The sequence below is a fragment of the Cherax quadricarinatus genome, chromosome 31, assembly GCF_038502225.1.
Source record: "Cherax quadricarinatus isolate ZL_2023a chromosome 31, ASM3850222v1, whole genome shotgun sequence".
NCBI lineage: Eukaryota > Metazoa > Arthropoda > Malacostraca > Decapoda > Parastacidae > Cherax > Cherax quadricarinatus.
The window spans coordinates 21,096,289-21,119,413 of record NC_091322.1 but is presented as its reverse complement, the minus strand read 5'-3'; the positions used below and the strand labels follow the sequence as shown (position 1 = coordinate 21,119,413).

At 41.3% G+C, this 23,125-nt stretch overlaps 1 protein-coding gene across 1 annotated transcript in view; it reads left to right on the top strand.

Annotated features, from left to right (window-relative positions):
* LOC128699102 (uncharacterized) overlaps window positions 1-22,813 on the top strand; it is a 32,331-nt gene extending 9,518 nt beyond the window's left edge. Inside the window, exon 4 of the mRNA XM_053791622.2 lies at window positions 20,091-22,813. Coding sequence (XP_053647597.2) covers window positions 20,091-20,226 — 136 coding nt within the window. The 3' untranslated portion in view covers window positions 20,227-22,813. The remainder of the gene's footprint in view (window positions 1-20,090) is intronic.
* The last annotated feature ends 312 nt before the right edge of the window (window positions 22,814-23,125 follow it).

Here is a 23,125-nt window from a genome sequence, read left to right as displayed (position 1 = left end):
GACTTCGACAGCTTCTCAAGACCTAGTCTGCAGGGGCAGCTGTGCAGGTGATGAGTTGTCTTCCTAAGTTAAGTTTTCCCTATATTTAAACTTAGCTGGTAATCCCATTTCTCAACAGTCCATTTCTTACCTTAGCAGGACAATTAAGGAAAATCCTGCTCCCACATTATTACTATGATAAAGGTAGTGGACATTGTTGCCTATGCTTAAGACAGGAAGAATCAAACATTCTGCTTTGTTTCATGGAGGAAGTGGCAAGGAAGCAAAAGGTACTAGGTCAGCTTTTCCTTTATGTGAGGAGCAGTGACGGCGTGGGGCGTTGTGGCGTCTTCAGATTACTTTTGACTCCACTGAGAGTGACACTGACGCCATGATAACCAACAAAGAACGATCTGTGCGTTAGTGTGAACAAAGTGTCTCACAAAACAAGATAAACACTTACAGAGAAGTGTGATCAACTTCTTAGTGATATTGTGTGAACAATTATTGATGAACAGTGTGACAATGAGTGTTGCGATCCAACAGAGTGTAGTGCAATATTTTTCAAATAACACTATTCTTCAATCAACTCAACAGATATCCAGGCATAATTATGGGTCAGATACATATACCCAGGTAAGTGTTCTAACTCGTGATGTTCTGATATTGACTGCACAGTTGAGTATAAATTCGTGAGTTAGTCACTTATCATAAACCCCGGTGATATGCGGACCTTTGAGTCCACACAGGTAAGTTTCTCAGCAATCAGTGAATGAAATATGCTGACATAACACCCCCTAGGGGTAATTTATTGTTTACATAATATGATCTATTCCAGCCCATTGAGAGATGATCATGACAACAATTCAAGACCTCGTCTGCAGGGGCGGCTGTGTAGACGATTTGCTGTATTTTATCAGCTAAGTGTTCCCTATATTTAAAATTATAAATTATACCTTAGTTGGTAATACCATTTCTCAACATTTTGGTCGTGCTCGAACTGGATAAAGGCCACACTGTGGTCCATATATGTCTTACTACAGTGTACAAATAACCTACGAGTCAAGGTCCTTCGAAAAAAGCTGTAAAACTAGTGTTTTACAATATAAATCAATATAAATGAGTCCCTCCAGACTCGATCACAGGACTGGGCAGCCAAAAGAAAACGGGCGCTCACCCAGCGTTCACCCAAAGAAAACGGAAGCTGGGTGACTCACCCAACAAGAAAACGGGGGATGGCACCCTGCATCCACTGCTCCAAGCTCGAGAAGCCCTGACTACAGCAACAACCCAACTGATGTTCAGTTTGTCTTGAGTGTATATACACATAGTGTTTATAATGTTAATAGACAGATATTAAGAGACAATATTGTGTTAAAGTTTGTTTCTTGTAGATATACCTGTTATATTAAAGGAACTTATATATAAAGTGTAAGCCTTCAAATACATATTAACAGTGACATTTATATATGTGTAAGTAATATTCACGTGTGATTTACAGTTATACAGTAACATTTATAGTGTATAGTGAATGAAGTGTATAACATCGTTATTTACGATTAATCATCATAGTCAGGCTGACACAGCAAACTCAAGCCATAAACACCAGCCATATGTACTCTGTACCCTTCATGGTCATTGACCCTGAGGTTAAGCTTAGTGGGTCAGTAGTGTCTGACTCCATTATTGCTGACTTAAGAATAACAAAAACTCAGTTGTTTATAGCTGTACAGTGTTTTTAAAAACTCTAAGTGTGGTGCTAGAATTTTCAATATACAATTAAAATGGCTTGTTTGAAAACTCAGTTTCAGTCTTTACAGACTAAGATTACACAATTAGAAAATCTAATTTCAGTCTGTATAGGATTAACTCAAGATACAAACATAGATTTTGATGATCTTGAGGTCAAATTTGAATTACTTACACAACGTCTGAAAATAATTAATTCAGACTATACACATTTGAAAAGAATTCTCTTGAATCAGATCCATCTGAGGATGAAATTAAAAATGTTTTGGATACATTTAGTAATCAACAATTAAGGTGGACAGGAGTACAGGCTATCTGCTGTAAAACTCTGTCACAGAGACCTACTGTAACTAGTGGTCAAAAGCCTGTTACACCTGTAACAACAACAAGTGTCCCATTACCAAGCTTACCTACCTTGTCATTACCTACTTTCCAAGGTCATAATTATGAAGAATTCATTAGTGGTTTTCAATCCATAGTAAATTCACGAACTGACATAGATGAGATTGCCAAGTTCAATTATCTTAAATGTCTTGTGAAGGGAGAACCCTATGAACTGATTAAGTCATTTCCGGTGGTTAAAGGCAATTGTCAAATAGCCTTACGTGTCTAAACAGACAATTACTTCGATGCTGACAAGGATAGAGTTAGACATGCAGTCTTTATATCAAGCTTGAAGCCACCCAAACATTGTTTTTCAGACTTACAGGCATTTAGAATCACATTAGACAATAGTCTCAGATCTCTAGGTGCTAAATATGACCTAAGACAATGTGATTGGTTTATCAGTGGTATTGTACAAGATAAGTTGTCACCACAAACTATTGAACGATTAAATATTATGTTCAATAAACGCTATTTCACTTGTGAAGAAATTAGCAATGGTTTACAAACAATAGTTTCATGCATGCAAGCAACGAGACAAGATGAAGAATCCACAAATCCAGTGGATAATAAACCTTCAAATCAGTATAAAAAGAGTATACCTACTCCCACTAAACCACAGAATGGGAAATCCCATATAGGCATTTATCAAGCTGTGAATACAACAGACAGTAAACAAACTGTCACACATAAACGTACTCCAAAATGTGTACTTTGTGATGGAACACATTGGACACAGTATTGTAGTCAATACATATCAATGGAGACACGTAAACAACGTGTTCATCAGCTGAAAAGGTGCATCAAGTGTTTAGGTGAACACAAGGGAGGAAAATGCTCACTGAAGAAGTGTTTTAAATGCAAGGGTATGCATCATACAGCATTATGCCCAAATACTTTTGCTGAACAGCAGAAGATTTCCACAGAATCAGGAAGTCAACAAGCAATAGCATTAAATGTGAGAGTTAAGTTTAAAGCAACTGCTCTCCCGATATCTCGAGTTGAGTTATCTAATAAATTACACAAAACCAATGTGCTAACACTATTTGATCAAGGCTCACAAAGGTCCTTCATAAGAAGATCAGTGTTGCAGAAACTGAATAAACAACCCTATGCCAAAATGCAGTTAGATACAGCTGGTTTTTTCCACAATTCTGGTAAACAGACATATGACATAGCCAGAATCACTGTTGGTCTAGGAAACAGGAAAAAGACAGTAGAAGCTGTGGTAGTAGATGATTTGCCTAAATCTGTGCAGATCCAGGGATTAAAAGAAACAGTTGCAGCACTGAAAGCAGCTATGGTCAAGTTAGCCTGTCCTGACATACAGACGGACACTATTAGTCCAATTGATTTAATCATTGGAAGTGATTATTATCACAGTTTTGTGCAAAATACAGTAAGTAAACATGGTGTTCACTTGCTGAAAACAGCAGGAGGCCACATGATATGTTGTTCTATTCCCTCTCAAAGTGGGAAAGAAACTGATATTGATTCAGTGGAAAATGTACTAGTTACGAGAATAACCGCTGATCATGTACCACAGCAAAAATTATCATTACTGGAAGAAATGAATGAACCAGTTGATAAGTTGTGGGATTTAGATGCGATAGGTATTGATGTAAATAAACCAAGCCCACAAGAGTCTCAGACTTATAACCAATATTTGGTCAGTGTCAAATATAAAGATGGACAGTATTGGGATAGGTTACCATGGAAATTAAATTCACCACATCTGCCTAGCAATTATCGCATGGCTTTCGGACAAATGAAAGCACAAATACATGAGCTCAGGAAGAATCCAGAGCTACTGACTGTCTATGATAATATCATACAAGAACAGTTGGACAATAAATTCATTGAGGAAATAGTCGAAGATAAGTTAAAGACAGAAGCTCATTATCTCCCGCACCATGGAGTCAGAAAAGATTCTGAAACCACTCCACTACGTGTTGTATATAATTGCAGCGCTCGCGCAAATAAAGATGTAGCAAGTCTTAATGATTGTCTGATTACTGGACCCTCACTAACTGAGAAGCTTGGAGACGTGCTTATGAAATTTCGCACAAACCCATATGCCTACACGGCTGATATTTCCAAGGCTTTCTTAAGACTAGGACTACAAGAAATAGATAGAGATTATACTCGAGTCTTGTGGCCTGAAAATCCACTTGATCCTCAAAGTCCTGTGAAAACTTATCGTTTCAAATCAGTATTATTTGGTGCAACATCCTCTCCATTCTTACTAGAAGCTACTCTAAATACACATTTGAAGAAATCTGAAAGTCCCTTCAAAGAAATCTTAAAGAAAAGTTTCTATGTGGACAATCTTCAAGGTACTGTGAATAAAGAGGAGGATTTGAAATCCTTATACAGAGAAGCTAACAAGGAGATGAAGGAAGCAAATATGCCTCTAAGTATGTGGAATACTAATTCAATGCAATTAAGGGAACTTATCAAAGAAGATTTCTACAACTCACTCTCACTCTCACTCTTTACAACTCACTCTCTACAACTCACTCTCTACAACTCACTCTCTACAACTCACTCTCACTCTCTACAACTCACTCTCCCTCTAGAACTCTCACTCTCACCCTCTACCGCTCACTCTCACTCTCTGCAACCCACTCTCACTCTCTACAACTCACTCTCACTCTCTACAACTCACTCTCACTCTCTAAAATTCTCACTCTCTACAACTCACTTCCCCTCTCTACAACTCACTCTCTCTCTGGAACTCTCACTCTCACTCTCTACAACTCACTCTCACTCTCTACAACTCTCACTCTCTACAACTCACTTTCCCTCTCTACAACCCACTCTCACGCTCTACAACTCACTCTCACTCTCTAGAACTCACTCTCACGCTCTACAACTCACTCTCTCTCTCACTCTCTACAACTCACTCTCTCTCTAGAACTCTCACTCTGACTCTCTACAACTCACTCTCAATCTCTACAACCCACTCTCACTCTCTGCAACCCACTCTCACACTCTACAACTCACTCTCACTCTCTACAACTCACTCTCACGCTATACAACTCACTCGCATTCTCACTTTTTACAACTCACTATCACTCTCTACAACCCACTCTCACTCTCTACAACTCACTCTCACTCTCTAAAACTCACTCACACTCTCTACAACTCACTCTCGCTCTCACTCTTTACAACTCACTCTCTACAACTCACTCTCACTCTCTACAACTCACTCTCTCTCTAGAACTCTCACTCTCACCCTCTACAACTCACTCTCACTCTCTACAACTCACTCTCACTCTCTACAACCCACTCTCACTCTCTACAACTCACTCTCACGCTATACAACTCACTCGCACTCTCACTCTCTACAACCCACTCTCACTCTCTACAACCCACTCTCACTCTCTACAACTCACTCTCACTCTCTAAAACTCACTCTCACTCTCTACAAGTCACTCTCACGCTCTATAACTCACTCTCACTCTCTACAGCTCACTCTCTGCAACTCACTCTCACGCTCTACAACTCACTCTCGCGCTCTACAACTCACTCTCACTCTCTACAACTCACTCTCTCTCTAAAACTTTGACTGTCACTCTCTACAACCCACTATCACTCTCTAGAACTTACTCTCACTCTCTACAACTCACTCCTACTTTCTACAACTCACTCTCACTCTTTACAACTCACTCTCACACTCTACAACTCTCACTCTCTACAACTCACTCTCACTATCTACAACTCACTCTCACACTCTACAACTCACTCTCACTCTCTACAACTCACTCTCACACTCTACAACTCACTCTCACACTCTACAAGTCACTTTCACACTCTACAATTCACTCTCACACTCTACAACTCTCACTCTCTACAACTCACTCTCACTATCTACAACTCACTCTCACACTCTACAACTCACTCTCACTCTCTACAACTCACTCTCACACTCTACAACTCACTCTCACACTCTACAAGTCACTTTCACACTCTACAATTCACTCTCACACTCTACAACTCTCACCCTCTACAACTTACTCTCACTCTCTACAAGTCACTCTCACACTCTACAGATCTTACTCTCTACAACTCACTCTCACCTTTTACAACTCACTTTCACTCTTTACACCTCACTTTCGCTGTCTACAACTCACTCTCACACACACTACAACTCACTTTCACTCTTTAGGGTAGTTGATGAGTGGAACAGTCTACCTAGTTGGGTTATTGAGGCTGGGACTTTGGGTAGTTTCAAATTTAGGTTGGATAAGTACATGAGTGGGAGGGGTTGAATTTGAGTGGGACTTTCACATCGGAGCTTGTTTCTTGGGTGGTATTGAAAATTGGGTTGGTCAAATGTTTGTTAGTGGGATGAATTGTAAAGGACCTGCCTAGTATGGGCCAACAGGCCTGCTGCAGTGTTCCTCCTTTCTTGTGTTCTTATGTTCTTTACAACTCACTCTCATCCCCTACAACTCACTCTCACTCTCACTCTCTACAACTCACTTTCACTTTCTACAACTCTTACTCTCTATAAATCACTCTCACTGTCTACAACTCACTTTCGCTCTTTACAACTAACTCTCACACTCTACAACTCACTCTCACTCTCTACGACTCACTCTCACTCCCTACAACTCTCACTTTCTGCAACTCACTCTTAATTTCTACAACTCACTTTCACTCTCTACAACTCACTCTCTCTACAACTCATTCTCACTCTCTACGGCTCGCTCTCACTTTCTACAATTCACTCTCTACAACTCACTCTCCCTCTCTACAGCTCACTTTCACTCTCTACAACTAACTCTCACACTCTACAACTCACTACCACTCTCTACGACTCTCTCTTTCTACAACTCACTCTCACTATCACTCTCTGCAACTCGCTCTCACTCTCTGCAACACACTTTCACAGCTATCTCTTCCACTCTGCTACAATACATTTCATTGCTCTTTAGGCTCACTGCAACACTTTACCAGACCACTGAAACATGATCCTGTATTACATTACCACCGTCCTGCAACACTTTTCCACCTCCTGAAATACTTTCACACCCTCCTGGAACACTTTCCCACCCTCCTGCAACACTTTCCCACCGCCTTGCAACACCTTCCCACCTGCAATGCTTTCCCACCTCCTGCTGCACTTTTGTATTTCCTGGAGTACTTTCCCACTTCATGCAACACTTTCCTAATTCCTGCAACAATTTCCCACATCTTGCACGACTTTCCCACCTCCTGCACGACTTTCCCACCGTCTTGAAACACTTTCCCACCATCCAGCAACACTTTCCCACCATCCAGCAACACTTTCCCACCCTCCTGCAACACTTTCCCACCCTCCTGCGACAATTATCCAGTCTCCTGCACACATTCCCACCCTCCTGCTGCAACACAGTCCTACCTTCCTGCTGCAACACAGTCTCACCCTCCTGCTGCAACACAGTCCCACCCTCCTGCTGCAACACAGTCTCACCCTCCTGCTGCAACACAGTCCTACCCTCCTGCTGCAACATAGTCCTACCCTCCTGCTGCAACACAGTCCCACCCTCCTGCTGCAACACATTCCCACCCTCCTGCTGCAACACAGTCCCACCCTCCTGCTGCAACACAGTCCCACCCTCCTGCTGCAACACATTCCCACCCTCCTGCTGCAACACAGTCCCACCCTCCTGCTGCAACACAGTCCTACCCTCCTGCTGCAACACAGTCCCACCCTCCTGCTGCAACACAGTCCCACCCTCCTGCTGCAACACAGTCCCACCCTCCTGATGCAACACAGTCTCACCCTCTTGATGCAACACAGTCTCACCCTCCTGATGCAACACAGTCCCACCCTCCTGGTGCAACACAGTCCCACCCTCCTGCTGCAACACAGTCCCACCTGTTGAGAAATGGTATTACCAAATAAGATATAATTTATAATTTTAAATATAGGGAACACTTAGCTGATAAAAGACAGCAACTCGTCTACACAGCCGCCCCTGCAGAGGAGGTCTTGAATTGTTGTCATGATCATCTCTCAACGGGCTGGAATAGATCATATTATGTAAACAATAAATTACCCCTAGGGGGTGTTATGTCAGCATATTTCATTCACTGATTGCTGACAAACTAACGTGTGTGGACTCAAAGGTCCGCATATCACCGGGGTTTATGACAAGTGACTAACTCACGACTTTATACTCAACTGTGCAGTCAATAGTAGTACATCACGAGTTAGAACACTTACCTGGGTATATGTATCTGACCCGTAATTACGCCCGGATATCCGTTGAGTTGATTGAAGAATAGTGTTCTTGGAAGAATGTCGCACTACACTCTGTTGGATCGCAACACTCGTTGTTACACTGTTCATCAATAATTGTTCACACAATATCACTAAGAAGTTGATCACACTTCTCTGTAAGTGTTTATCGTGTTTTGTGAGACACTTTGTTCACACTAACGCACAGATCATTCTTTGTTGGTTATCCTGGCATCAATGTCACTCTCAGTAGAGTCAAAAGTAATCTGAAGACATCACAACGCCCCACGCCGTCACTGACCCTCACATAAAGGAAAAGCTGACCTAGTACCTTTTGCTTCCTTGCCACTTCCTCCATGAAACAAAGCAGAATGTTTGATTCTTGCTGTCTTAAGCATAAGCAACAATGTCCACTATCTTTACTATGGTAATAAAGTGGGAGCAGTAGCTTCCTTAATTGTCCTGCTAAGGTAAGAAATGGACTGTCTTTTATTAAATTATACTTTGCAACACTGGAGTCTTGCAGGGAGCGTCGGTCGAAGCGACCACGTCCCATACTCATACTGCAACTGCGATCAATTTCTCGTTGTAGCAGTAAACAAGATGCTTGCCACTTCTGAGAGGGCTGGGCCCCTCAGAGCTGAAAGGGGCTGTAAGGGGCTGAAGGGGACTGATACCCCCTACTGGAGAAAATTTCTCCACACTGGGGGGTGGCGGAGGTTCGCTGCAGGTGAATTATTCATCACTTAACTTAACATTAATTTGATTTTCTCACTCGCCACCACTGCTGCTTGTCTTTTCTGAACAGCTTTAGTCTGTGTGGTTTCTGGAGAATCACTAATTTTATTTTCAACACTGTGTAATTCTAACGGCACTAGTTTATTTATTGTCCGCTTATTCACTAAACCTTTGCTCAAAACATCAACTGTCCTGATGATTCCATTTGCATCAGGATATATGGTCACAATTTTTCCAAGTGGCCATTGGGACCTCGGACCATCATTGTCGATATCACTATGTCACCAGGTCTTAAGGACTTATGATTTTTAGGAACACCAGCTCCATAGAAGTGTTCTCTAAATGAGGTGAGATAGTCTTCTCGCCAAATTTTCTCCCAACGTTCAATCACTTTATTAAGGTGTTTGAATTTACGTCTGAGTTGCTCAGGTTCGAAATAAGTAGGATCCTCTATGATTTCTTTATCATTCATGGGAGGAACAGGTTCGAGCCTTCTGCCATGGAGTAAATGAGATGGACTTAACACTTCTAAATTGTCCAGATCATCGGTAACATAAGTTAGAGGTCTGTTGTTGACTCTATTTTCTATTTCAGTTACAACTGTACAGAATTCTTCCAAGTCTATTCTCTGACGATGAAGAGTCTTCCTTAAACAACGTTTTACAATGCCGATCATTCTTTCATAAAATCCGCCGTGCCATGGAGAATTAGGAGGAATGTATCTCCAACGACAACTGCGTTGATTCAGCATCTGTTGTACTTTTGGTTGATCAAAGACCTTGCTTATATAAGCAGCACCAGCAACAAAGTTTTGGTTAAAATTATTGGTCCAGTGTAATCTACACCTGTCACCTCAAATGGAGTGACATGACAAACTCTTTCAGCGGGATATGGAGGTGGACCTGGATACTGACATACTCGCATATCATAGTGACGACAAGTAATACAGTCCTTTATTTGTTTTTTCACACTTTGTCGACCTTGAGGTATCCAGTAGGATTGTCGTATATGACAAAGTGTGTCAGCTACCCCACCATGTAACACGTTACTGTAGGCGTTTTGCACAATCAGTTTTGTTAGCCAATGATTTTTGGGGATCAATACTGGATGTATGGCTTCCTTAGGTAGTGAAGAATTATGAATTCTTCCTCGACATCTTATAATCTTTTCTGAGTCGAGATAAAGTCCTAAAGAATTAATCATAACAGGTTTCTTTGGGGATTTATCTTGTGCTTCCAGAAATCTATATTCTGTAGAGAAAACATCTTTCTGTATTAGTTTCACCCAGTATTTAATGGGTTCAAGACATTCATAATCAGATTTTATTCCTTTAATGAATTTAAAGACAAGAGCTGTAACTCTTAAGAGTTTACCCAAAGATGAGTATTTAGATCCATCAATGACTATTTCTGTTGTGTCTGCAGTATTTACACAACTTATTTCTGCTGTGTTCAAGCAGACTGTTTCTTCTGGCATAATGTGAGCTTTTTGCTGAGGCCAGTTATTTTCATTAGAGAGCCAGTTCGGTCCGTGGAGCCATAATTTATTATCCACAAATTTCTTGAGTGGGACACCACGTGACAACATGTCAGCTGGATTCTCTTGGGTAGAGACGTGGAGAAAGAGATAATCTCTCTGCATCTCATTTATTTCCGCTACTCTGTTCTGTACATAGACCAACTTACTCTTATTATTTCTTAACCACTGGAGAACTGCTTCATTATCACTCCAGATCACGGTTTTTTCAATAGTGAGATGATCAAGTACTTTGTTGAGATAGACAGCTAATTTTGTACCTACATAGAGTGCTGTCAGTTCCAATTGTGGTACTGTTCTGACCTTCAAGGGTGCTACCCTGGCCTTTGAAGTAATTAGTGTACTTCCTTCAGCATTACTCATGTAAGCTACAGCGCCATAACCTCTGGTTGACGCATCACAGAACACATGTAATGTGTAATTGTTTCCCTCTTGACCTATTTGTCTGGGAAATTTAATTTGATGAAGTTGTTTAAACTCCTTGGATATTTCATCCCATGCTTGACTCATTTCTAGAGGCAAGTTCTCATCCCATCCAATTTTGAGCTTCCATGCATCTTGTATAAGCATTTTACCCTTTATGGTAATTGGTGAGACGAGTCCTAGAGGATCAAAACATTGTGATACCTCTGACAGTAAACTACGTTTAGTGAGTATACTGCATGATTTATTGTTTATCTTTTTGAGACTCAAAGTATCTTCCTGTGTGTTCCAATTAAGTCCCAGCATATTGTTGCAATCAGGAATTTCAGCTTCAGGGAAATCTTCTTTGATAAGTTCCCTTAATTGCATTGAATTTGTATTCCACATCCTTAGAGGCATATTTGCTTCTTTCATCTCCTTGTTAGCTTCTCTGTATAAGGATTTCAAATCCTCCTCTTTATTCACAGTACCTTGAAGATTGTCCACATAGAAACTTTTCTTTAAGATTTCTTTGAAGGGATTTTAAGATTTCTTCAAATGTGTATTTAGAGTAGCTTCTAGTAAGAATGGAGAGGATGTTTCACCAAACAATACTGATTTGAAACGATAAGTTTTCACAGGACTTTGAGGATCAAGTGGATTTTCAGGCCACAAGAATCGAGTATAATCTCTATCTATTTCTTGTAGTCCTAGTCTTAAGAAAGCCTTGGAAATATCAGCCGTGTAGGCATATGGGTTTGTGCGAAATTTCATAAGCACGTCTCCAAGCTTCTCAGTTAGTGAGGGTCCAGTAATCAGACACTCATTAAGACTTGCTACGTCTTCACTTGCGCGAGCGCTGCAATTATATACAACACGTAGTGGAGTGGTTTCAGAATATTTTCTGACTCCATGGTGCGGGAGATAATGAGCTTCTGTCTTTAACTTATCTTCGACTATTTCCTCAATGAATTTATTGTCCAACTGTTCTTGTATGATATTATCATAGACAGTCAGTAGCTCTGGATTCTTCCTGAGCTCATGTATTTGTGCTTTCATTTGTCCGAAAGCCATGCGATAATTGCTAGGCAGATGTGGTGAATTTAATTTCCATGGTAACCTATCCCAATACTGTCCATCTTTATATTTGACACTGACCAAATATTGGTTATAAGTCTGAGACTCTTGTGGGCTTGGTTTATTTACATCAATACCTATCGCATCTAAATCCCACAACTTATCAACTGGTTCATTCATTTCTTCCAGTAATGATAATTTTTGCTGTGGCACATGATCAGCGGTTATTCTCGTAACTAGTACATTTTCCACTGAATCAATATCAGTTTCTTTCCCACTTTGAGAGGGAATAGAACAACATATCATGTGGCCTCCTGCTGTTTTCAGCAAGTGAACACCATGTTTACTTACTGTATTTTGCACAAAACAGTGATAATAATCACTTCCAATGATTAAATCAATTGGACTAATAGTGTCCGTCTGTATGTCAGGACAGGCTAACTTGATCATAGCTGCTTTCAGTGCTGCAACTGTTTCTTTTAATCCCTGGATCTGCACAGATTTAGGCAAATCATCTACTACCACAGCTTCTACTGTCTTTTTCCTGTTTCCTAGACCAACAGTGATTCTGGCTATGTCATATGTCTGTTTACCAGAATTGTGGAAAAAACCAGCTGTATCTAACTGCATTTTGGCATAGGGTTGTTTATTCAGTTTCTGCAACACTATTCTTCTTATGAAGGACCTTTGTGAGCCTTGATCAAATAGTGTTAGCACATTGGTTTTGTGTAATTTATTAGATAACTCAACTCGAGATATCGGGAGAGCAGTTGCTTTAAACTTAACTCTCACATTTAATGCTATTGCTTGTTGACTTCCTGATTCTGTGGAAATCTTCTGCTGTTCAGCAAAAGTATTTGGGCATAATGCTGTATGATGCATACCCTTGCATTTAAAACACTTCTTCAGTGAGCATTTTCCTCCCTTGTGTTCACCTAAACACTTGATGCACCTTTTCAGCTGATGAACACGTTGTTTACGCGTCTCCATTGATATGTATTGACTACAATACTGTGTCCAACGTGTTCCATCACAAAGTACACATTTTGGAGTACGTTTATGTGTGACAGTTTGTTTACTGTCTGTTGTATTCACAGCTTGATAAATGCCTATATGGGATTTCCCATTCTGTGGTTTAGTGGGAGTAGGTATACTCTTTTTATACTGATCTGAAGGTTTATTATCCACTGGATTTGTGGATTCTTCATCTTGTCTCGTTGCTTGCATGCATGAAACTATTGTTTGTAAACCATTGCTAATTTCTTCACAAGTGAAATAGCGTTTATTGAACATAATATTTAATCGTTCAATGGTTTGTGGTGACAACTTATCTTGTACAATACCACCGATAAACCAATCACATTGCCTTAGGTCATATTTAGCACCTGTCTACAACTCACTCCATGAAACAAAGCAGAATGTTTGATTCTTCCTGTCTTAAGCATAGGCAACAATGTCCACTACCTTTATCATAGTAATAATGTGGGAGCAGGATTTTCCTTAATTGTCCTGCTAAGGTAAGAAATGGACTGTTGAGAAATGGGATTACCAGCTAAGTTTAAATATAGGGAAAACTTAACTTAGAAAGACAACTCATCACCTGCACAGCCGCCCCTGCAGACTAGGTCTTGAGAAGCTGTCGAAGTCATTCCTCAACGGGCTGAAATGAGTTATAATTTGTAAGATTATAAATTACCCCTAGGGGGTGTTATGTCAGCATATTTCATTCACTGATTGTTGAGAAACTTACCTGTGTGGACTCAAAGGTCCGCATATCACCGGGGTTTATGATAAGTGACTAACTCACGATTTTATACTCAACTGCGCAGTCAATAGTAGCACATCACGAGTTAGAACACTTACCTGGGTATATGTATCTGACCCGTAATTATGCCTGGATATCTGTTGAGTTGATTGAAGAATAGTGTTATTTGAAAAATATTGCACTACACTCTGTTGGATCGCAACACTCATTGTCACACTGTTCATCAATAATTGTTTACCTGGAGTTTACCTGGAGAGAGTTCCGGGGGTCAACGCCCCCGCGGCCCGGTCTGAGACCAGGCCTCCTGGTGGATCAGAGCCTGATCAACCAGGCTGTTGCTGCTGGCTGCACGCAAACCAACATACGAGCCACAGCCCGGCTGATCCGGAACTGACTTTAGGTGCTTGTCCAGTGCCAGCTTGAAGACTGCCAGGGGTCTGTTGGTAATCCCCCTTATGTGTGCTGGGAGGCAGTTGAACAGTCTCGGGCCCCTGACGAAGCTGAGCACACTTCTCTGTAAGTGTTTATTGTGTTTTTGTGAGACACTTTGTTCACACAACAACCCCTCCCACTCATGTACTTATCCAACCTAAATTTGAAACTACCCAAAGTCCCAGCCTCAATAACCCAACTAGGTAGACTGTTCCACTCATCAACTACCCTAAAGAGTGAAAGTGAGTTGTAGTGTGTGAGTGAGAGTGAGTTGTAGTGTGTGAGTGAGAGTGAGTTGTAGACAGCGAAAGTGAGGTGTAAAGAGTGAAAGTGAGTTGTAAAAGGTGAGAGTGAGTTGTTGAGAGTGAGAGCTGTAGAGTGTGACAGTGACTTGTAGAGAGTGAGAGTGACTTGTAGAGAGTAAGAGTAAGTTGTAGAGGGTGAGAGTTGTAGAGTGTGAGAGTGAATTGTAGAGTGTGAGAGTGAGTTGTAGAGTGTGAGAGTGAGTTGTAGAGTGTGAGAGTGAGTTGTAGAGAGTGAGAGTGAGTTGTAGAGTGTGAGAGTGAGTTGTAGAGAGTGAGAGTGAGTTGTAGAGAGTGAGAGTTGTAGAGTGTGAGAGTGAGTTGTAAAGAGTGAGAGTGAGTTGTAGAAAGTAGGAGTGAGTTGTAGAGAGTGAGAGTAAGTTCTAGAGAGTGATAGTGGGTTGTAGAGAGTGACAGTGAAAGTTTTAGAGAGAGAGTGAGTTGTAGAGAGTGAGAGTGAGTTGTAGAGCGCGAGAGTGAGTTGTAGAGCGTGAGAGTGAGTTGCAGAGAGTGAGCTGTAGAGAGTGAGAGTGAGTTATAGAGCGTGAGATTGACTTGTAGATAGTGAGAGTGAGTTTTAGAGAGTGAGAGTGGGTTGTAGAGAGTGAGAGTGGGTTGTAGAGAGTGAGAGTGCGAGTGAGTTGTATAGCGTGAGAGTGAGTTGTAGAGAGTGAGAGTGAGTTGTAGAGAGTGAGAGTGGGTTGCAGAGAGTGAGAGTGGGTTGTAGAGATTGAGAGTGAGTTGTAGAGAGTCAGAGTGAGAGTTCTAGAGAAAGAGTGAGTAGTAGAGAGTGAGAGAGAGAGTGAGTTGTAGAGCGTGAGAGTGAGTTCTAGAGAGTGAGAGTGAGTTGTAGAGCGTGAGAGTGGGTTGTAGAGAGGGAAAGTGAGTTGTAGAGAGTGAGAGTTGTAGAGAGTGAGAGTGAGTTGTAGAGAGTGAGAGTGAGTTGTAGAGAGTGAGAGTGAGTTGTAGAGAGTGAGAGTGAGTTGTAGAGAGTGAGAGTGAGTTGTAGAGAGTGAGAGTGAGTTGTAGAGGGTGAGAGTGAGAGTTCTAGAGAGAGAGTGAGTTGTAGAGAGTGAGAGTGAGTTGTAGAGAGTGAGTTGTAAAGAGTGAGAGTGAGAGTGAGTTTTAGAGAGTGAGAGTGAGTTGTAGAGAGTGAGAGTGGGTTGTAGAGAGTGATAGTGAGTTGTAGAGAGTGAGAATGCGAGTGAGTTGTATAGCGTGAGAGTGAGTTGTAGAGAGTGAGAGTGAGTTGTAGAGTGTGAGAGTGGGTTGCAGAGAGTGAGAGTGGGTTGTAGAGATTGAGAGTGAGTTGTAGAGAGTCAGAGTGAGAGTTCTAGAGAGAGAGTGAGTTGTAGAGAGTAAGAGAGAGAGTGAGTTGTAGAGCGTGAGAGTGAGTTCTAGAGAGGGAAAGTGAGTTGTAGAGAGTGAGAGTGAGTTGTAGAGAGTGAGAGTGAGAGTTCCAGAGAGAGAGTGAGTTGTAGAGAGGGGAAGTGAGTTGTAGAGAGTGAGAATTTTAGAGAGTGAGAGTGAGTTGTAGAGAGTGAGAGTGAGTTGTAGAGAGTGAGAGTGGGTTGCAGAGAGTGAGAGTGAGCCGTAGAGGGTGAGAGTGAGAGTTCTAGAGGGAGAGTGAGTTGTAGAGAGTGAGAGTGAGTTGTAGAGAGTGAGTTGTAAAGAGTGAGAGTGAGAGTGAGTTGTAGAGAGGGAAAGTGAGTTGTAGAAAGTGAAAGTGAGTTGTAGAGCGTGAGAGGGAGTTTTAGAGAGTGAGTTGTAGATAGTGAGAGTTGTAGAGAGTGAGAGTGAGTTGAAGAGAGTGAGAGTTGTAGAGAGTGAGAGTGGGCTGAAGAAAGTGAGAGTGAGTTGTAGAGATTGAGAATGGTTTGCAGAGAGTGAGAGTGAATTGTAGAGATTGAGAGTGGGTTGTAGAGAGTGAGAGTGAGTTGCAGAGAGTAAGAGTGGGTTGTAGAGAGTGAGAATGGGTTGTAGAGAGTGAGAATGAGTTTTAGAGAGTGAGAGTGGGTTGTGGAGATTGAGAGTGAGTTGTAGAGAGTGAGAGTGAGAGTTCCAGAGAGAGAGTGAGTTGTAGAGAGTGAGAGTGGGTTGTAGAGAGTGAGAGTGGGTTGTAGAGAGTGAGAGTGAGTTGTAGAGAGTGAGTTGTAAAGAGTGAGAGTGAGAGTGAGTTGTAGAGAGGGAAAGTGAGTTGTAGAGAGTGAAAGTGAGTTGTAGAGCGTGAGAGTGAGTTGTAGAGAGTGAGTTGTAGATAGTGAGAGTTGTAGAGAGTGAGAGTGAGTTGTAGAGATTGAGAATGGTTTGTAGAGGGTGAGAGTGAATTGTAGAGAGTGAGAGTGGGTTGTAGAGAGTGAGAGTGAGTTGCAGAGAGTGAGAGTGGGTTGCAGAGAGTGAGAATGGGTTGTAGAGAGTGAGAATGAGTTTTAGAGAGTGAGAGTGGGTTGCAGAGAGTGAGAATGGGTTGTGGAGATTGAGAGTGAGTTGTAGAGAGTGAGAGTGGGTTGTAGAGATTGAGAGTGAGTTGTAGAGAGTGAGAGTGGGTTGTCGAGAGTGAGAGTGGGTTGTAGAGAGTGAGAGTGAGTTGTAGAGAGTGAGAATGGGCTGTAGAGAGTGAGAATGAGTTGTAGAGAGTGATAGTGGGTTGTAAAGATTGAGAGTGAGTTGTAGAGAGTGAGAGCGAGTTGTAGAGAGTGAGTTGTAAGAGCAAGAGTGGGTTGTAGAGAGTGAGAATGAGTTGTAGAGAGTGAGAGTGGGTTGTAGAGATTGAGAGTGAGTTGTAGAGAGTGAGAGTGGGTTGTAGAGAGGGAGAGTGAGTTGTAGAGAGTGAGAGTGAGTTGAAGAGTGCTAGAGTGAGTTGTAGAGAGTGAGATTGAGTTGAAGAGTGCGAGAGTGAGTTGTAGAGAGTGAGAGTGGGTTGTAGAGAGTGAGAGTGAGTTATAGATACTGAGAGTGGGTTGTAGAGACTGAGAGTGGATTGTAGAGAGTGAGAGTGGGTTGTAGAGATTGAGAGTGAGTTGTAGGGAGTCAGAGTGGGTTGTAGAGAGGGAGAGTGAGTTGTAGAGAGTGAGAGTGAGTTGAAGAGTGCGAGAGTGAGTTGTAGAGAGTGAGAGTGAGTTGAAGATTACGAGAGTGAGTTGTAGAGTGTGAGACTGAGTTGTAGAGAGTGAGATTGAGTTGAAGAGTGCGAGAATGAGTTGTAGAGAGTGAGAGTGGGTTGTAGAGAGTGAGAGTGAGTTATAGATACTGAGAGTGGGTTGTAGAGACTGAGAGTGGGTTGTAGAGAGTGAGAGTGGGTTGTAGAAATTGAGAGTGAGTTGTAGAGAGTCAGAGTGGGTTGTAGAGAGGGAGAGTGAGTTGTAGAGAGTGAGAGTGAGTTGAAGAGTGCGAGAGTGAGTTGTAGAGAGTGAGTTGAAGATTACGAGAGTGAGTTGTAGAGTGTGAGAATGAGTTGTAGAGAGTGAGATTGAGTTGAAGAGTGCGAGAGTGAGTTGTAGAGAGTGAGAGTGGGTTATAGAGAGTGAGAATGAGTTGTAGAGTGTGAGAGTTATTTGTAAAGAGCGAAAGTGAGTTGTATAGAGTGAGAGTGAGTTATTGTAGAGAGTGAGAGTGGGTTGTAGAGAGTGAGAGTGGGTTGTAGAGACTGAGAGTGGGTTGTCGAGAGTGAGAGTGAGTTGTAGAGGGTGAGAGTTGTAGAGAGAGAGTGAGTTGTAGAGAGTGAGAGTGAGTTGTAGAGAGTGAGAGTAAGTTGTAGAGAGTGAGAGTTGTAGAGGGTGAGAGTGAGTTGTAGAGTGTGAGGAAAGTCAGTTGTAGAGACTGAGAGTGAGTTGTAGAGTGTAAGAATGAGTTGTAGAGAGCGAGAGTGAGTTGTAGAGTGTGAGGAGAGTGAGTGGTAGAGAGTGAGAGTGAGTTGTACAGAGGGTGAGCGAGCTGTTGAGTGTGAGAGTGAGTTGTAGAGTGTGAGAGTTGTAGACGGTGAGAGTTGTAGAGAGCGAGTTATAGAGTGTGAGAGTGAGTTGTAGAGAGTGAGAGTGAGTTGTAGATGGTGAGAGTGAGTTGTAGATGGTGAGAGTGAGTTGTAGATGGTGAGAGTGAGTTGTAGATGGTGAATGAGTGTTCTAGAATCTGGGAAGATGATGGATGACAGTTTAAGAAATATATTCCAAGAAAATCATCAGTGTGTCTTATTTAAGTGGGATGTTTTGTTGGTTTTCACCAGCATGGAACCCACAACAGTGGGCTACCACATAAGTACACATTTTCCACTAGTTGAACACAACAACATGGACTAAGGTTCAGTGTTTGCACTTGCACCGAGGTGGAAGATGTTGCCTCGGGGCCATGAATCTCACTTAGTGATGGGAAGATACCAAAATTTTTACTAACACAACATTCAACTTACCGTAACCGATACCATTAAAATTAGCCGATATTCTCTGATACCAGTAAATTGGCACAGTCTGTCAGTGAATTATGTACTCAGTTGGTCACTCATTTATATTATCGAATTATTCTTCCTTTGATGTGTTTAAGTTGAGGATTGTATGCATATATGATTCTAAGTTTTCCCTCTGAACTAAGATTTACAAAAAAAGTATTTAATTTCTTTAAGTTGTACAATAGTAACAATAGTTTAAAACTTACTATTAAACGTTTCTCCCTCACTCTCTTTTCTTTAACCTGGATAAATATTTAAAAAAATGAGTAAATTAAAATGTATTTTTACAGTTTAGCTTGTCAGACAAACTATGTCTGTTTTCTAGTTTAAAATATTCATTTAATTGCATTATTTAATTTTTTTCATGATATTTGTAAATTAAAAACAAAATTTTTATCAGTTTTACATCACCGCTGTGACAGGATGGAGCCGCTCTCTTACTTGTACATTTTTGTTATGTCTTTATGTAATATTTACCCTCTTAACAGTGTTATTCTTTCATAAAATCCTGTATATATATTACTATAATCTTCAGTGGTGTATGTTACTTGTATTTTAGCAGTTCTTGAGCTGCGCCTTCTCTATTTCTTTTTTTTTCAGTTCGCCAATATAGTAAAGCATGTTTATCTTTACTAGTGTCCTTTTCTGTTTTGACATCAACTCTGACATCTTTTTCTAGGGCATTATTCCAGCTTCACGTGACTCTTATATGTGATATAATTGTACAGTTTTACGTTTTAGCCTGATGCACTGGCTGATTTAAGCTGATGCACTGACTGGTTTTAGCCTGATGCACTAACTGGGTTTAGCCTGATGCACTAACTGGGTTTAGCCTGATGCACTAACTGGGTTTAGCCTGATGCACTAACTGGGTTTAGCCTGATGCACTAACTGGGTTTAGCCTGATACACTGACTGGTTTCTTTCATTTTGAATTTACAGACAAACTGTTTTGTGGTTTAAATTTATGCACAGTCTAATTAATATAATTTAGTTTGCATCAACACAATCTTGCCTTCACAGTTTCAGTGACCTTATGTAACCTTGTCAACAGGTGCTCCGCCCTGACTTATGAACATTTCTACTATATCAGTGACGAGAACTGTCAGGAGGCAAAGAGTCCTCTTTGTATGTTGGAGGTCGAAGTGGAGGATAACCAGCCCGAGCGTGAACCAACCCTGAACCCCTGATCAAAGCACACTCGACCTGAGGGGTTCTCCAGTCCCTAACCACCACTGCTACCTTCCACATGAAAGTTTTTGATCACTAGCTGACCCAATGAAGGGGGCAGTAGGGCAAAATCTGTAACTCTGTTGTTTACCGTCCGATTTTCTCCAGTTTTGGTACACAAGACAAAGTAGTTTCACTCATTCTTGAAAATATTTATCAAAAATATACCTCAAACAACAACTGAGAAATGACTGATTTATTGAAAATGCCCTTGTGGCCAAACTTTCTCTTATATGGGACTACATAAGGTTGTTTGGACACTTGGTGCCGAGAGAACAATGCTTATACTAATTATCGTTGAGTCCTTTTCTCTAAATAAACTTATCTTTATTTCACAAAAAATAAAGTTTGTTAGTTCCTGGAATATTGCAAAAAAAATCTGCCCTTTACTCCCACATAACTCCCAAAGTATTTGGAATATTTCCAAAATTTGGTCACCGAAAAATGGAGAAATCATTATTCTACAACTTTTGTGAGTATTATATTCCATTTAATTCAGTAATAAAGCGAGAAGCTTGGCCATTAGGTGAATAAGTTACTTCCGAGATATCGGCCGGGAGCGCCGGCCGGCCCCTGTCTCAAAAAAAAAAAAAAAAAAAAAAATCGCGAAAATCGCGTTTGTTTGGGTGTATTTCTTAGTAAACTGATGTTCTAGTGCAGTTAGCCTCTTCAAAACACCGTTTTCTCTTACTCGGAGACTAAAGAATACGACCTGGAGAGGAGTAGCTCAATATTTATCGAAATATTCCCGATAATCTTCCGTCATATTATGGCCTATTTTATTCAGTCTACAGTATATAACATGTTTGTATGTTATTTATAGTGTTTATTATATCATATTAGATCAATTCTGATAGAAAAATAAGCTGTAGAGTTGATATATAAGCTGATATAAGCGTAATAATGAGTGATTTCTCCTGGCGCGGCAACCCTTCCGCGCGTCATGATATGATTAATGACTGTTGCTAAATCTAGAGATAAGCTCCGCCTTCAGTTTTATGATGCCAAGTTGTCAGTTATTATATTAAGATAAGATAAGATAGGATTTTGTTCGGATTTTTAACCCCGGAGGGTTAGCCACCCAGGATAACCCAAGAAAGTCAGTGCGTCATCGAGGACTGTCTAACTTATTTCCATTGGGGTCCTTAATCTTGTCCCCCAGGATGCGACCCACACCAATGGACCCCAATGGAAATAAGTCACTCTGTCTGACTTTTTTGGGTTATCCTAGGTTCTCTACACATATGCTGCTATGTATGATAATTCTATGTAACTGTATTTGTGTATAACTGAATAAACTTACTTACAGTCGACTAACACCCAGGTACCTATTTGCTGCTAGGTGAACAGGACAACAGGTGTAAGGAAACGTGTCAGAATTTCCACCCGCCGGGAATCGAACCCGGGCCCTCCGTGTGTGAAGCGGGAGCTTTAGCCACCAGACCACCGGGCCACCGAGAAAAAGCGATAAAAAACAAGGAAAAATTTCCAAAATATATATGGGCCGTGAGCAGACTCGCTACCAACATCGCCGTCACCATACCTGATATAAATGGCTATAATTTCTTGTAGAAACGTCGTAGAACATTCATTCTGGTACCATTGTGTTGCCAAAGAGTTGAGCTATTTTTCAGTATATATATAACTCAATTTCCATATTTTTTCGATTTTTCGGTGAGCGTGCGCGGAAATTTGCCCTACTGCCCCCCGGGTCGCACCTGCTTTCTTCTCCTTTTTGGGTTTGTAGAGGCCACTGTTAGTTATCGCCGTATCGATCCATCGTACCGATGTACGGAGATAAATTGCCCAAATTTAAATGATTACCATTAAGGGAACAGGGGGCCCTTTATAAATAAACACAGAAACTAGGAATTCCCAAACAGACCAGATGGACTCTCCTTACCCAGCCCCCGCAGACCCAGACGTCCACACCCTTGAGGGTATGGTCCACACCCTCAACTGAGTTCAGCAACCGGCTTATCGCCAAAACCGTTAACCTGCTGACTCGAACAAGGGTCTACTAATCGACTCCCTTCCCTCCTCCCTAACATGTCTCATCCTGCCTAGTCGGTGATCAGACCAGTGATCTGACTGCTACAGCTACAGTGTAATCTCCTTTCTGTGTCACTATATGTGTGATTTTCACTAAGTGGCCTCATATATATTGGAATATATTTTCATAAGTGGTACTAGAACGTTAGGAAGACGGCGCCTTAACTAATCCCTCATAGATGGTGCCATAAATAATCTCTCGTAACTGGCACAGTAACTAACCTCTTAATTGGCACTGCAGATAGTACATAACAGGTAGAATCAAAACTAATCACCCCATTAGCTAATATCTCACAGGTTAACTCTTCTAATATCAAAGCCTAACAAAAATAATTTAGTAAATACGAATGATTAAGCGGCCAAACTCATGGAAACAAGGTACTGGAAATTTAAGACTGAACTTTGTTGACAAAATTTAACAAAATTTGTATTCGGTTTGAAAACTTTTTTGTATAATTATTACTCAGCTAATAAATTAATGTTAAAAAATTTAAATATATCTGTTTTAATTTCTAATTTTCAACCTGAAATTTAATGCATTTTATAGAAAAAAATGAGCTTTTCTGCAGGCCAGGCTGTGCAGACCTTCCTGCAGGCCAGGCTGTACAGACCTTCCTGCAGGCCAGGCTGTACAGACCTTCCTGCAAGCCAGGCTGTACAGACCTTCCTAAAGGCCAGGCTGTACAGACCTTCCTGCAGGCCAGGCTGTACAGACCTTCCTGCAAGCCAGGCTGTACAGACCTTCCTAAAGGCCAGGCTGTACAGGCCTTCCTAAAGGCCAGGCTGTACAGACCTTCCTAAAGGCCA